The sequence below is a fragment of the Meles meles genome, chromosome 16 (assembly GCF_922984935.1).
Source record: "Meles meles chromosome 16, mMelMel3.1 paternal haplotype, whole genome shotgun sequence".
NCBI lineage: Eukaryota > Metazoa > Chordata > Mammalia > Carnivora > Mustelidae > Meles > Meles meles.
The window spans coordinates 82,299,410-82,312,814 of NC_060081.1; the positions used below are offsets into that span (position 1 = coordinate 82,299,410).

Sequence of the window (13,405 nt, forward strand, 5' to 3'; positions counted from 1 at the left end):
CTTCAAAACCTTCAGCCCCCTTCCGCGGGGTCTTGGGTGGGACCCCCCAGGAGGGCACTTCCAAAGCCCCGTCCCCCCCACTGCAAACCGGACCCGCTGGACTTAGGATCAGGCCTCCGTGCGGGGGGCCACAGCGTGGGGCCCCCAGCCCCCCACCCACCCCGGGTATTGCGGAAGGACACCGGCCAGGCCGCCGGCAGCGGGGACGCGCGCAGGTGGGGGGACGCGCGCAGGTGGGGGACGCGCGCAGGTGGGGGGACGCGCGCAGGTGGGGGGACGCGGCAAGTGGGGGGACGCGCGCGGGCGGGGACGCGGCGGGAAGGGGCCTGGGGAGAGCGCGGGGCGGACGCCCCCCCGCACCCCACCCAGAAGAGGCGCACACGGGTCTGGGGTCGCTCCGTTTATTGGTGAAACGGGCGCTGGGCGCCGAGGGCGGGGCGCGGAAGCGGGGGCGGCAGGGCGCTTTTCCTCTTGAAGAACTTCCACTGGACCTTGATGGCGAGCATCCAGTCGCGGACCGACAGCCGCTGGCAAGCCGAGGTGCAGACGTGCGCCGGGCGGGGGGGCGGGGCGCCGGGCCGGGGGCGGGGCCGGGGGCGGGGCGCGGCGCCGCCGGGGAGGGGCGCGCCGCGGGCGCCCGCGCTTCACTTGCCCGCCTTCTGCGCCTTCTGCGCCGACTTGGTGACCTTGCCGGCGCCGCCGCTCTTCTTCTCCACGTTCTTGATGACGCCCACGGCCACCGTCTGCCGCATGTCGCGCACCGCGAAGCGGCCTGCGGGGAGGGGGCGTGAGGGGCGAGCGGGGCGCCGCCCCCCGGCCGGGATGCCAGGCGCAGGCGCACTCGAGCTCACAGCATCCGCCCTCCCCGGCCCACAGCCCGCGGGGAGACTGGTGCGAGAATGTCTCTCAGCTCCGGTCGCCCTGGGCGGCAGGAACGACCCCGGGACCCGCCCCAGGCCTTGGGCGGCTTCCGGGACACGCCTGGCCGGGAGTGTAGCCCTTCAGCTGGGACGACGCGGGCCAGCAACCTGCGCAAGGGGCCCTCTGACACAGGCCTGCGGGCATCCTAGGGATACCTGTGGCCAGCCGACCCCCAGCAGTCCTCATTCTGCCGCCAGACTGGCTGTGGGCCTGGGGTCTTCCTCCCAGAGCTGCCCAGCAGGGCCACCAACGCTCCATGAGATGGAGGCTGGAGGCCACAGCAAAGTGAAGGACACCCCCGCCCGCAGCCCCATGGGCCCTCTGCCGCAGCCCAGACCAGCCCCATCCGGACCGCACCTCCCTCGGCCCGGCCCAGCTCACCAAGAGGTGGATATTGCGAGAAGCTCTCCACACACATGGGCTTCCCAGGGACCATCTCCACAATGGCTGCGTCGCCCGACTTCAGGGCTTTGGGGTTGTCCTCCAGCTTCTTGCCTGAGCGCCGGTCAATCTTCTCCTTCAGCTCCGCAAACTTGCAGGCGATGTGGGCCGTGTGGCAGTCGATGACCGGTGAGTAGCCGGCGCTGATCTGCCCTGGGTGGTTCAGGATGATGACCTGGGCGAGGACGTGCACAGGGCTGTCGGACGCGCCCCGAGTGGGAAGGGGGCATCGTCCCTGAAGGAGGCTGGGGTCCCCTGGGGCTGGGAGCCAGCCGTGAGGGAAGGTCAGGCCACGGGGGACCCACACCACTGGCATGGACCCCAGGGTCCTCGGGAAGCACCTGGCGAACCAGGAGAGGTAAGCCACCGACAGGTGCCCTGTGGGAAGGGCCAGTGGGTGGGGCTTAGGCCAGAGCCGGGGCAGGTGAGAAGCCGCACCACAAGTCCCACCCTTCCGCGACAGCTCGTGGGAGCCGGTCATGTGAAGAGGTGATGAGGGGACGGTGAGAACGTAGAGAATAAAACACTACAGAGATGTCCAGTGACAAAAACATTTTCAGGACCACATGGGACCTCAGGGAGGCTCCGAGCAACAAGGGGGGCCTGTCCCAGCGTGTGCTCCCCTGTGAGGACCCTCAGCTCTGACCCGGGCCCTGGGTGGCCTCATTTGCAAAGCCAGGGTCTGGTCCTCCCAAGGGCCAGGCTCAACAGGGACCAAGCACTCTGCTAATGCCAAGGACCTCCCTGTTCCTGCCCTTGGGGGACAGGCAGCCCACCTGGGAGGTGAACTGGGCAGCCTCCTGGGGCGGGTCGGACTTGCTGTCCCCACACACGTTGCCTCGACGGATGTCCTTGACCGACACGTTCTTCACGTTGAAGCCGACGTTGTCCCCGGGCAGGGCCTCACTCAGGGCCTCGTGGTGCATCTCCACGGACTTCACCTCCGTGGTGATGTTCACAGGCGCGAAGGTCACCACCATGCCCGGCCGAAGGACACCTGTCTCCACTCGGCCCACGGGCACGGTGCCAATGCCTGGGTGGAGAGGAAGGGGGCCTATGAGGGGCAGGGGGACGGAGCAAGTGGCGCAGGGAGGCCCCAGACAAGGCAGACACCGAGCTTCACGTAGAAGCCGAGGCTACCCCGACCCTGTCGGGAAAAGAAGGGACTGAACACGGGAATTCCCAGATGCCTGCGCTGGAGAAAGTGAGGGGAACATGGGCAAAGAGAGGCCCATCTGGACCTGCAGGCCTGTCCCTGCCCCCAGGTGGCAGCTGTCCCCTGGGGGGAGCACTGTGTGAGGCCCCTCTGGGTGTGACAGGAGCAGGGCGGTCGAGGACCAGCCCACCTGGGCCCGCTGATGTCAGGGGCCATCCCCAAAGGGGCACGGGTGCCCCCGCACTTCTCACGGATCTGCTCAGGCTGTGTGGCTGCTTGGTGGGTGTCTGGCCCCCCTCAGCGAGGGAGGAGAAGCTCCACCCCCAACCCTGGCGGTGGGATGACAGAGCCGGGGGCTGGTGGCCGGTCTCTGTGCTGGGTGAGTGTGAAAGCCCTGCACACAGCCCCCGCACTGGGATTGTGCCTGTCGGCCTCATGCTTGTTTGTGGTCTCCCTGTCATCTCCGATCTGGAGCACGTCTTGTCTCCCACAAGACTGGGACTGTCATGGGGGAAAGGGGACATGGGAGTTACCCGCGTACCACCAGCTCCTGGCATAGGGCTGAGTGCTTAGCTGAGGGGAAGACGACCCTGGACAGATGGATGAACGGGTAGGCGTGGGTAGGTGGGCAGATGGATGGACAGATGGAGGGATGGGGGTGGACGGGTTTGTGGACAGAGAGATGGGCATGTGGGCGGGGGGGTGGCTGGATGGACAGATGGACGTGTGAGGTAGACAGTTGTATGCACGGACAGATGGACGGCTGTCTGGGTGGATGGATGGACAGGTGAATGAATGGATGGATGTGTGGGGGAAAACAGTTGTCTGGATGGACGGGTGGGTGGGTGGATGGACGGATGGACGGGGGATGGACAGATGGATGGATGGTCCCCCAGAAAGTCTATGGCATTGGGGGAGAGGCAGACAACTTGGCCTCAAAAACCCCGTGTCAAGGGCCCTGGTCTCAGGAGTGGTGTGAGGGGCAGAACTCGCCGGGGTCGGCTGGGCCGGGTGCCCGCAGCCCGTGGGACCTCGCACCCCACTCACCGCCAATCTTGTACACATCCTGCAGTGGCAGGCGCAGGGGCTTATCTGTGGGGCGTGTCGGGGGCAGGATCGTGTCCAGGGCCTCCAGCAGGGACACCCCACTGGCATTCCCCTCCTTACGCTCCACTTTCCAGCCCTTGAACCACGGCATCTGGACAGGAAGAGAGTATCCCCAGAGGTGGAGACCACCTACACCCACCCTGCCCTACATCCCAGCCCCACGGCCTCCCCCCGGAACCCTGAAGGAGGCATCTGACCCGAGGGGGTCTGGGGAGCAGGGGCACACAGACCCCGCCGGCCAGCTCTGCACCGGAAGCCACATCATGTCCATCAAGGTGTGGCCCAGGTGGCCTGTACCCTCCCCACCCACCACTTCACACTCCCAACATCACAGAAGCCTCGGGAAAGGAGGTTTGGGAAAAGAAGCAGAGCCCAGCCCAGCTCAGCCCCCTTTCCTGCACCCTCAGACCACTGGGCAGGGCTGGTACCAGAGCTGACTCAGGGCACGGCTGAGCCCTCCCTGCCTAGGGCTTCTCCTGACCGCACACCCCGTGCCCTCCTGGCACAGGACACCCCCCAGCCCACTGGCCACAGGCAGGGAGAAGGGGAGGGGCCCGGCAGCACGGCCCAGTCCACTGCAGGGGCTGTGTCCCCTAGACGGCACAGACCAAGCCAGAGTGCCCTGCACGTGGGTCGGGAACGGGATGTCCGGGGGCCGGTGTTCTGTCGGCCTCCCCGGGGGGTGGAGGGTGCGGTCAGCTCACCCACGAGTGCGCGCCATCTTCGTGTGTGTGCGCGCACGCACCAGCTTCTAGGGGACCCACCACACGCAAACATGCAGCCCAGCAAGATGGGGCCCAGTCCCCAGCCTTGCGCCCTGACCACGGGGTCCAGGACAGTCTCCGTGCCTGCCTCCCTCAGTGTGGCGGCCACAGCACCGGCCACGCTCCTGTGTCCCTGTGTCTAGGTGCCTGGTCTCAGGTTCTGAAAACTCGGCTTCAGGCTCCGACTCACCGGCTCCTGCTGAGTCAGGGTCCCTGAGACACGGGCTGCCTGAGCCACAGTCCCATCCAACTGGGGGAGGGTCAGCTCTCGGCCCTTCCCAGGGCCGAACCTGCTCTGAGCCCCCGGGGAGGCTCCTGGGGGAGATGAACAGTGACCGTCCAGAGACAGGGCCCCCAGTGGCCGCTGCTCCTGCGCTCTCCACCTGACAGAGTGCCCCGGCCAGAGAAGAGACTCTGGGGGCCTCACGAGGAGCTGAGTGAGGGCCACGGTTCACGCAAACGGGCGCGTCGCTAGGCTGAGCCACGGGGCAAGTGCCCCTGCTCCTGCAGGTGAAGGGAACACAGCAGGCCGGGGGGCAGGCTGAGGACAGCCTGCACCCGGGTCCTCTGACCCTGCGCTTTGCCCTGACTGAGCCCGACCCACACACACCCCAGGACCCTGGGTGCCCAGGGAGGGGTCCCGGCAGCCCCCCGCCACTGTCCTTGGGCACTCACGTTGGGAGAGGGCTCCAGCATGTTGTCACCGTGCCAGCCGGAGATGGGCACAAAGGGCACCGTGGCTGGGTTGTAGCCAATCTTCTTGATGTAGGCGCTGACCTCCTTGACGATCTCGTCGTAGCGCTTCTCGCTGTAGGCGGGCTCCGTGGAGTCCATCTTGTTGACCCCGACAATGAGCTGCTTCACGCCCAGCGTGTAGGCCAGCAGCGCGTGCTCGCGGGTCTGCCCGTTCTTGGAGATGCCCGCCTCAAACTCGCCCACGCCGGCTGCCACGATCAGCACCGCGCAGTCCGCCTGTCCAGCAGGTCGGGCCCTGTGAGCCCCAGGCCCCTCCAGGCAGCTGCCCGGGGCTGGGCCTCGGGCTCCCGACAGGAGGGGCAGCAGCAGGGGCTCCTCTGCGTGAATGGCCTGGCAGTGTCGGATTGTCTGGGTCTGTCTGACTGTCTGTCCGACTGTCTGTCTGCCAAGGCGGCCCTGGCAGTGGCCGGCGGTCCTTATGGACACCCCTGCCTGGCTGAGATGTTGGGGCCCCAATCAGTCGTCTGGGGGGGCTCTGGACCGGGGGCCAGGGGTGAGGGGTAACAAACGTCCGGGGCATCACGCCCTGGGCAGGAAGCCGAGGAAACCCAGCTGCTCCTCAAGGGCCCCGGGCCCCCGGGTGTCCCCCAGACGCGTGCCCCGCCCACCTGGGACGTGCCGGTGATCATGTTCTTGATGAAGTCGCGGTGGCCGGGAGCGTCAATGATGGTGATGTAGTACTTGGTGGTCTCGAACTTCCAGAGGGAGATGTCGATGGTGATGCCGCGCTCCCGCTCTGCCTTCAGTTTGTCCAGCACCCAGGCGTACTTGAAGGAGCCCTTCCCCATCTGCAGGGGTGGGGCGTGCCACAAGGAGGGACCCAGGACTCAGTCGGCTGGCCATGGGAGCGTGTCACAGCAGAGGCACCCCCCCCGGGTCCCTGGGACTCGGAGCCCATCTCTGGGATGACGGAGCCAGAGGCGAGGACCTCTGAGGGACCCCGGACCTCAACCCTGCCCTGCCCAAGCCCCGCCACCTTGTGTGCCCAGGTCCCGCCTCCTGCCACCTGGATGGTGGTCATTCGAACGTCCGCCAGCAGGTGGCGCAAGGGCCTGGGAATCAGGCTTGGAGGGAAGCCACCAGGCGATTTCAACCCCTCCCCTGGCCGAGGGTGCCCCTTTCTCTGAAGCGGACCACCCCGACGTCCGCAGATCAGATCCCTGCGTTAGCCAGAGGCTGACAACATCACCGTCAAGGTGTCAAGCCCAAAAAATAACCCTCTAATATTTTTTAACAGAAAAAAAGAAGGGATGCGCTTGCACGGGAGGGCCTGGTTTTCCAGCTCTTTCTACAGACAGCCGACGCTTCCAAGTGGCTCTGAGGCTCCTCCTCGCCTTCTGTGCTCCCCCTGCAAATTTCGGTGCCCTACCCAGCGAGACCCCGTGCCTTGGGCCAGAGCTGTGCTCGGAGCAGCTGCCAAGGCCGCTGTCCAGCCGGGCAGGTCTCCCTGCAGGGCTGTGCGTGGACAGTGCTCTGCCCTCTGGGGAGGCTGCCCAGCCCAGAGGGCCACGCAGATAGTCCCCAGAGGGGACCCAGCTAGACCTGAACCAGACATCCTACAAACACCCACAGCCTCCCCCAGCGCCAATCCCTCAGGGAAGCAGGGAGTGACGCAGCTTTTGGGCTTAGGCGCGGAAGGAGACAGCCCAGTGCAACAAATCCCCCCAACGCACAAATCCCCCCAACGCACACGTGAGCACACGCGCACACTCTGAGCAGGGTCAGCCCAGGCCAGCAACTGACTCCTCCTGGGCCCTGGCCCCGACCCCCCGTCATCCAGGAAAGAACCCTCACAGCCTCCAAGACAGGGGCTTCTCCTAGAGCCCAGGGTGGGCCAGAGGTTGTCAAGAGCAGACCCCCCCCCCCACTCTGTGGCCACTTCCCACCCATGGGTCTCAGCCACTTAAGAGAAAGGAGGTCAGCCAACGGGGCCCCTCTTATCCTCCCCAGGCAACCAGGACCCCCCCAAAAGAGCACCACCCCGGACAGGCAGCCTCCCTCCCCAGCCCAGCACGAGAAAATGGAGCTGATGGGCTGAGTGCCCACCAGTCAGCTATTAATAGCCACCCTGAGGCCTGGCCCAGCCCCGGGACAAGCGAGGGCAGCATCTCCTCCAGCCCCAGAACCCAGCCCTGGGGACACAGGAACCCCACCCCGGGTGCAGGCTTCTCAAGCCCAATGTTCCAGAGCCTGGCATGGACCCCTGTGGAGCAGAAACGCTGCCTCCAGGTCACCTCCCCCGCACTGGGGGGCAGATCCCCAGGCTGTCCCTCTGCCCACACCAAGCAGGTCTCCAGAGAGAGGCCGCCACCCCCCCCCCCCACCCCACAGCCACTCCAGCTGGGCTCTCAGGTACCTGTGCCCCACGCGGCTGCCTTTAGGGCTCCTGCCTTCCTGCCCTGGAGGAAGTCAGCTGAGCCCCGTGCCCCAGAGTCAGGGAGGCTCCAGCCCAGCCACCGTGTGGAACCTGTCCTCTCCGTGGCCGGGGCGAGGGGGGCCGGCTCACCTCTGCCGCCTCCTTCTCAAACTTCTCAATGGTCCTCTTGTCGATGCCTCCGCACTTGTAGATGAGGTGGCCTGTCGTGGTGGACTTGCCGGAGTCCACGTGGCCAATGACCACGATGTTGATGTGGGTCTTCTCCTTGCCCATTCTGCCCGGGGTGCGGGGAAGGGCTGGAACGGCCTGGAGCGCTGTGGCTCAGGGTGGGGGGGCTGCTGAGCGGGGATTCTGGGGGTTGGGGTGAGGGGACAGGTGACAGCCTCAGAGGGAAGCCGGCAAAGACACCGGCCAGCACGGTGGAGGCAAGCTCGTCCCTGCCCGCCGACCCTCCCACGGGGCCACGTTCCCACGCTTGGTGGGGCACGAAGACCCCCCCCACCCTGTGCCTGGCCCATTTGGGTCAGGTGGCAAGCCCCAGCGGTCCAATCTGCCCTAAATATCTGGGTGTCATGCCCGCAGAGCACCCCATGAAGGAGGCGAGCCGCCCTCCCAAGAGCTGGAGAAACACCAGGCCTGGCAGACCCCAGGGCCAGTCAGGAGCCCGGTGATGAGTCACTCTGCCCTGCGCTCCAGTCCCTGGTGCTTGCTCCCCCACCGGGAGTCCTGGGCCCCCGCTGTACCCCACCCCCACAGGCCCCGCTGCTGCTGGGGTGGAGAAATGGTCGGGGCTCCCCACTCCCCTCCTCAAGCAGGGAGGGCGCCATCTTCCCTTCGTCCCCGCCAGGCAGGCTGGCACCAGGGACGGGCTGGGCCAGAGCTCCCACAGGGCGGTGGTGCCCAGATCAGGGGCCTAGAATAGCTTGGGCTCTCCCGGATGCGGGCAGGGGGCCGACTGGAGGGCAGGGAGGTGGGGTCCCTGCTCTTCAGAGTGGGGAGGAATCTGGCCCCAGCAGCCAAGCCCAGGAAGTGCCAGACGGTGATGCCTGCAACCTGGTTGGGGGCAGGGGGCTCCTCTCCCCCTTTCCCTCCATGGGAGCCCAGGGCCACGACCCCTGTCCCATCCTGGAGGTCAGTGGAGAAACCTTGGCAGCCCAGGAAGGGACAGGGCGCCGGGAGAGGGAAGGTCGCAGCAATGCGCTCCCTAGGGTGCCGACAGCAAGTGGACACCTCCCGGGCCACTGGGGGAGTGGCGAATGCCCCCCAGGTCTCCCTGTCTCCCCCTCTGCCCGGCGTCCCCAACAGCCCCCGCACTGAGGGCCCTGCGGACCCTGCGGCAACCCCTCGGCGCCCCGCACGCCACCGGTCCCAAGGTCACAGCTGCGGGGAGATCGCCGACGCCCAGAAGACCTGTCCCCAGCCGGCACCACCGCATAAACAAGCGCCACCGCGGGGCCCCCACCCCAGCGCCCTCCGGGGGGACCGAGCCCTGGGACCCGCCGAAGCCCGGCGCGAGCCTCGCCCCTCTGCGCCTCCCCTGCCGGCGCCCGGAGAGCCGCTGCCGAAGGCTGGGGCCGGAGGCGGAGCGGCGGAGGCCGAGCGTCCTTACCGGAGCCGAGGTCTCAGCCAGAGGGACCGGCGGCGCCGGCGCGGGCGGTTTTATGTCTCCGGGCGGGGGTCCACCTATCGACGGAGCGCGCGCAGTGCACTGCGCCCTGCGGCACGGCACTGCGGTAGCGGCGGGGCGGGGCGGGGCGGGGCGGGGACGCGGGGTGCGGGGGCGCGGGGTGCGGGGGCGCGGGCGCGCGCGGGCGCCCCAGGGACGCGAGGGAAGGTGCGGCGAGGGAGCGAGCGGCAGAGGCGCGGACGCCGGGCGCCCCGGAGGGATGCAGGCAGGGAGCCGCGCGGCGGGCGGGAGCGGCGAGGAGGGAGGACGGAGATGGAGAGAGGCCGCCGGAGTCGGAGGGCGAGGAGTGAGTGGCGGGGCTCAGGCCCTCCTGGACGCGAGAGGTGGAAAGGCACCCAAACCTAAAAGGAGGTCTCTGGGGCTGGCCGGGCCCCAGGGACAGGAAACTGCAGGTCAGGCCTCAGCCCGAGGGGCAGGGGCTGAGGCCAGGGTCTGGGCCACAGCCCTGGCCCGCTTTTCCCAAGCTCTAGGTCTACATGTGGCTGGTGTCTTGTGAGCAAATGAACCTCGGATCTGCCTCCCCAGCGTGGCCCAGGTCATGCAGGTCCTTCCTCCTTCGAGACCCTGAAACTGGCTTACTGTCAGACCCCTGTCCCCGTGGGTCTGCCACATGGGCTCACCCTGGCGCGCCCCACACCACGCCCCGTGGCATGGCCTGAAAACCGTGTCTCTGGGATCCCCTCAGCCAGGCCCAGTAGCCCGAGGCTCCTGTGCACAGCTTGACCACGCTCCCTCTGAGGCTCCTGCAAAGGGCTCTCGTCCACCCTGGGCCTCTCCACACACAGGGCACGTTCTAAGTCTGTTCCCAGAGCCCACTGATAGCTTCCCAAGACGCCCTAATGGGCATGAGTGGGCAGGGGTTCCCCCCACCCTAGCCCCTGTGTGATCACACTGCCAAGCCACCCGTGGGCTGGTTCTGTAGAAAGTGGGGGCAGGGCCATCTCGGAGGGTCCTGGGCAGACCAGGGTACAGGCCACCATGGGTTTTAAGGAGAGCAGTGGGCAGCCCTGCATGGTGTGGAAACCGAGTGTATGGCTTCTGGGCCACGAGCCTCTGTCCCCATGGCCACACGTCCCATCAATGGGAGACCGCTCGTCCCATCAGTGGGGGACCGCTCGGCTCATCAGTGGGGGACCGCTCGTCCCATCAGTGGGAGACCGCACGTCCCATCGACGGGAGACCGCTCCTGCCTGATTTGTCCTTGTCACTGCCATGTCTGTCAAGCAAGGTGAGTGGGTGACCGCAGAGGCCTGGTATCCAGCACCTTCCACCGGGGCATCGGCTGAGAGAGCCCTCAGAGATGTGGCCCCCCCGCAGGTCGGGAGGCACAGAGGCCCAGGGCAGTGGCTGGGGGCCAAGCAGTTCTCCCCAGCCCACGGGGAGGCTCTCCCACTGAGCTGGCGCGGGCACGGTCTGCCGCACAGGACCAAGGTCTGCATCTACAGACAGAGGCACTCCTAACCCTTTCAGGCAGGGAGGGGCTCGCAGATGACTCCCAGCACTTTCCAGTGCTGCTGATGCCATCGAACCTGAGCCAGGGTTAAAATTAACTCCTGGCAAGCTCCGAGACCCACCCCCTGCACAGCTGCCCTCTAGGTTCGATGCGTCCCTCCTGCCTGAAGGTTAGCAGGCGTTGGGGAGACACCAAATTGGGGTGGCTGAAGCTGGGATGGGCCAAACCACTGCAGGGGGCCCAGGTCCCTGGGGACATCCCCCCAACTTCCCCGGTGGGGCCACCACCCCCCAGGCCCCCGGGCTGCCTGCAGGCCAGTCCCCGACAAGGTCTGAACTCAACTTCCAGCTCACGCGCTACCGTCAGCACAGTGGGAACCAAGTCATCCCGGGGCTCGCCTGTGCCAGGAGGCCATGCTGCCCCGGGCGGTGGCCACTGCGGCTGGAATGCAGCATCTCCCCGGAGGTCCAACATGCCGACACCAGGCAGAGGTCTCAGGTGGTTTCTCCAAAGTGCCTCTGTGTCCCCAGGATGTGCCCCATCGACCCACAGCTGGGCTGCCTGCAGGGCCCTGGGATCCCGGCCTCTCAGCCTCCGGGGCGCACTTGAGCTCACTTGGACAGTGGGAGTGAATATGGCATGGCCCTGAATGGCGACATGCCAGCGGTGCCGAAGGAGCCCGAACCAGTAGGTGGTCCTGGAGACTAACAGCTACTGCCCGCGGCCGGGAGCTGGGTAAGCACCATCCTTGAACAGTGTTGAGGAGCTCCGCAAAAGCAAAAGCCGGTGGGAGCCTTGTGAGCTCACCCAGGGCTGGGCGGGGCTCCCAGGCCGCCGAGACCCAGGGACTGTGAGTCCACTGGGCACAGACGGGCAAACGGCGGGGGGGGGGGGGGGGGGGGGGGCAAGGTCACAGCCAAGGAGGGCAGAGCCCGCAGTCAGCTTGGAAGGCTGAGCCAGGCCCGCGCTCCCTCCGGACAGAAGCCAACGGGGTCCCACCTGTGCTCCTCCTCCCCTCCCCCTCGCCCTGCTTCTCCCCAAACTGAGCCGCTTGTCACAATGGCCCCTGCAACAACCAAAGGTATGGGTGGGGGGTGGTGAGCAAAGAAGGGGCCCGTCAGCCTCACAGAGCACCTTCGGGGGAGCAGGGCAGAAGGAAAGGGTACGGGCCGCCCCCTCAGCCCCCTCCCGGCGCCCCCGGGTGCCCCCAGCCACGAGCTGTTTGGGGAGACACAGGCAGCCCCCTCTTTGGCTGGCTGAGGTTTCATGAGCCTGGGGAAAGAAGATCCAGCTAAAATTAACCGTTATCAAGCTGTCAGCCTGGAAATAAACCCTGCTCCCATTGGCTGCCGGTGACGTCACTCCCGGGTTAATAATAACCTGCGAATGCCTAACTGACCACCTGTGCTAGGGCCTTCCTGCAGGGGCCAAGGCCAGTGGTCACCCAGGCAGGGACTTTGGGGTGGGGGGTGCGGGGGTCAGGCCTGAGAGCACCGTCCATCCTCGGGGGTCTCAGAATGACCCCAGCTCGTGGCCTGGGGTCCCAGGCTTCCGTCTGACCCCAGGATTTCTGTGCTCACCCTCCTGTGCGGATCGGTCTCCTCTCATCTCCCAGCCTATGGGGACGACACGACCTGATCGGCCTTGGGGACAAGTTCCTCCTGCCCCCAGCTCCCTAGGCTCAGCAGCCAGGGAACTGAGCTGCCGGTGAGGCCTCAAATTAAGTGGTCTCCATGGCGAGGAGGCACTCTGGGCTGTTGAGCTTCCCTCAGAAAAGCAAGCTTGAGCTCCAGCTCACTGCTCCTGAGCTCAGAATCAGAGAAACTGCCCCCCTCCACACACACACCTCAGGGGGCGTGGGGGGCTGGCTGAGCTGGGGCAGTTTGGCCTGGGGGCAGGGCTGGGGCTGGAGAAGGGGCTTGGCAAGCCGCTAGAACCCAAGGCCGGGCAAGGGCCCCTCGAAATGGCCAGCTCCTTGCTTGGTTCCTGGGTCAGGTTGCCTGGGGCGCTGGTGACTTCTGAGAGGACCCAGGCCCCCACCAGTCCACCCCAGGAAGCCAGCATGTCTGGGAGGGTATGAGGCCCACCTGTCTGCCAGGGAAGCCCAAGGAGGGGGACAGAGCCCCTCAGAAAGGGAAAGGTCAGCCCAGCCCGCCCTCACCACGGCCAGCACTTGGGCCACAGGACCTGTCTGTGGCCATGGCCGGGTACCTGCTGCTTCGTCGTGGCTGGAGCTGTTGCCATGGTGAAGGAGCCGGTCACTGTCACCTGGGCTTGGGAGGGCAGTGTCCTGCCCACACCAGAGCTCCACCCCTGCCCGGCGCCCACCTGCTTCCAGGGAAGGGGTCTGGCGGGCTTTGCCCTCTGGGCTCCCGGGGAGTCCGGGCTCCAGGCCAGCAGCAGGGGAGGGAGTGGCCAGGCCCCCCCGTTAGGTCCACTGCAGGCCGGCCGGTGGAGGGGGCGCACTGGAGAGCCCAGGGAAGGGGTCGGCCTCTCCGGGCAAGAAGAGGCAGCCCCTATGTGGGGACAGGGAGACAGAGGGAGGGCTGGGGAGGGTCTGCCGGCCCACCGCCCACCCCTCAGGTGGCAGAAGGAGAGACCACAGCGCTCCGTGGGAGGAGCGTCTCCCGGTGCGGCTGCCAGGGCCGGGGCTGCCCCGGGGAGCAGGCGGCTCCTCGGCATCCCTGGAGCCTAGGTTTCGGCAGCGCGGATAGCGCGTCCTTCCGCAGGGAAATCGGGAGCA

At 67.0% G+C, this 13,405-nt stretch overlaps 1 protein-coding gene across 1 annotated transcript; it reads right to left on the reverse strand.

The window, feature by feature from the left end:
* Positions 1-387: 387 nt before the first annotated feature.
* On the reverse strand, positions 388-9,233 carry EEF1A2 (eukaryotic translation elongation factor 1 alpha 2). Its single transcript, XM_045981247.1, has 8 exons — positions 9,132-9,233; positions 7,652-7,873; positions 5,754-5,933; positions 5,065-5,361; positions 3,566-3,716; positions 2,139-2,395; positions 1,303-1,537; positions 388-772 (listed from the first exon to the last, which is right to left on the reverse strand). Exons 2-8 carry the CDS (start codon positions 7,793-7,795, stop codon positions 645-647), a joined length of 1,392 nt encoding a protein of 463 aa, XP_045837203.1. The 5' UTR covers positions 7,796-7,873; positions 9,132-9,233; the 3' UTR covers positions 388-644.
* Positions 9,234-13,405: the final 4,172 nt, after the last annotated feature.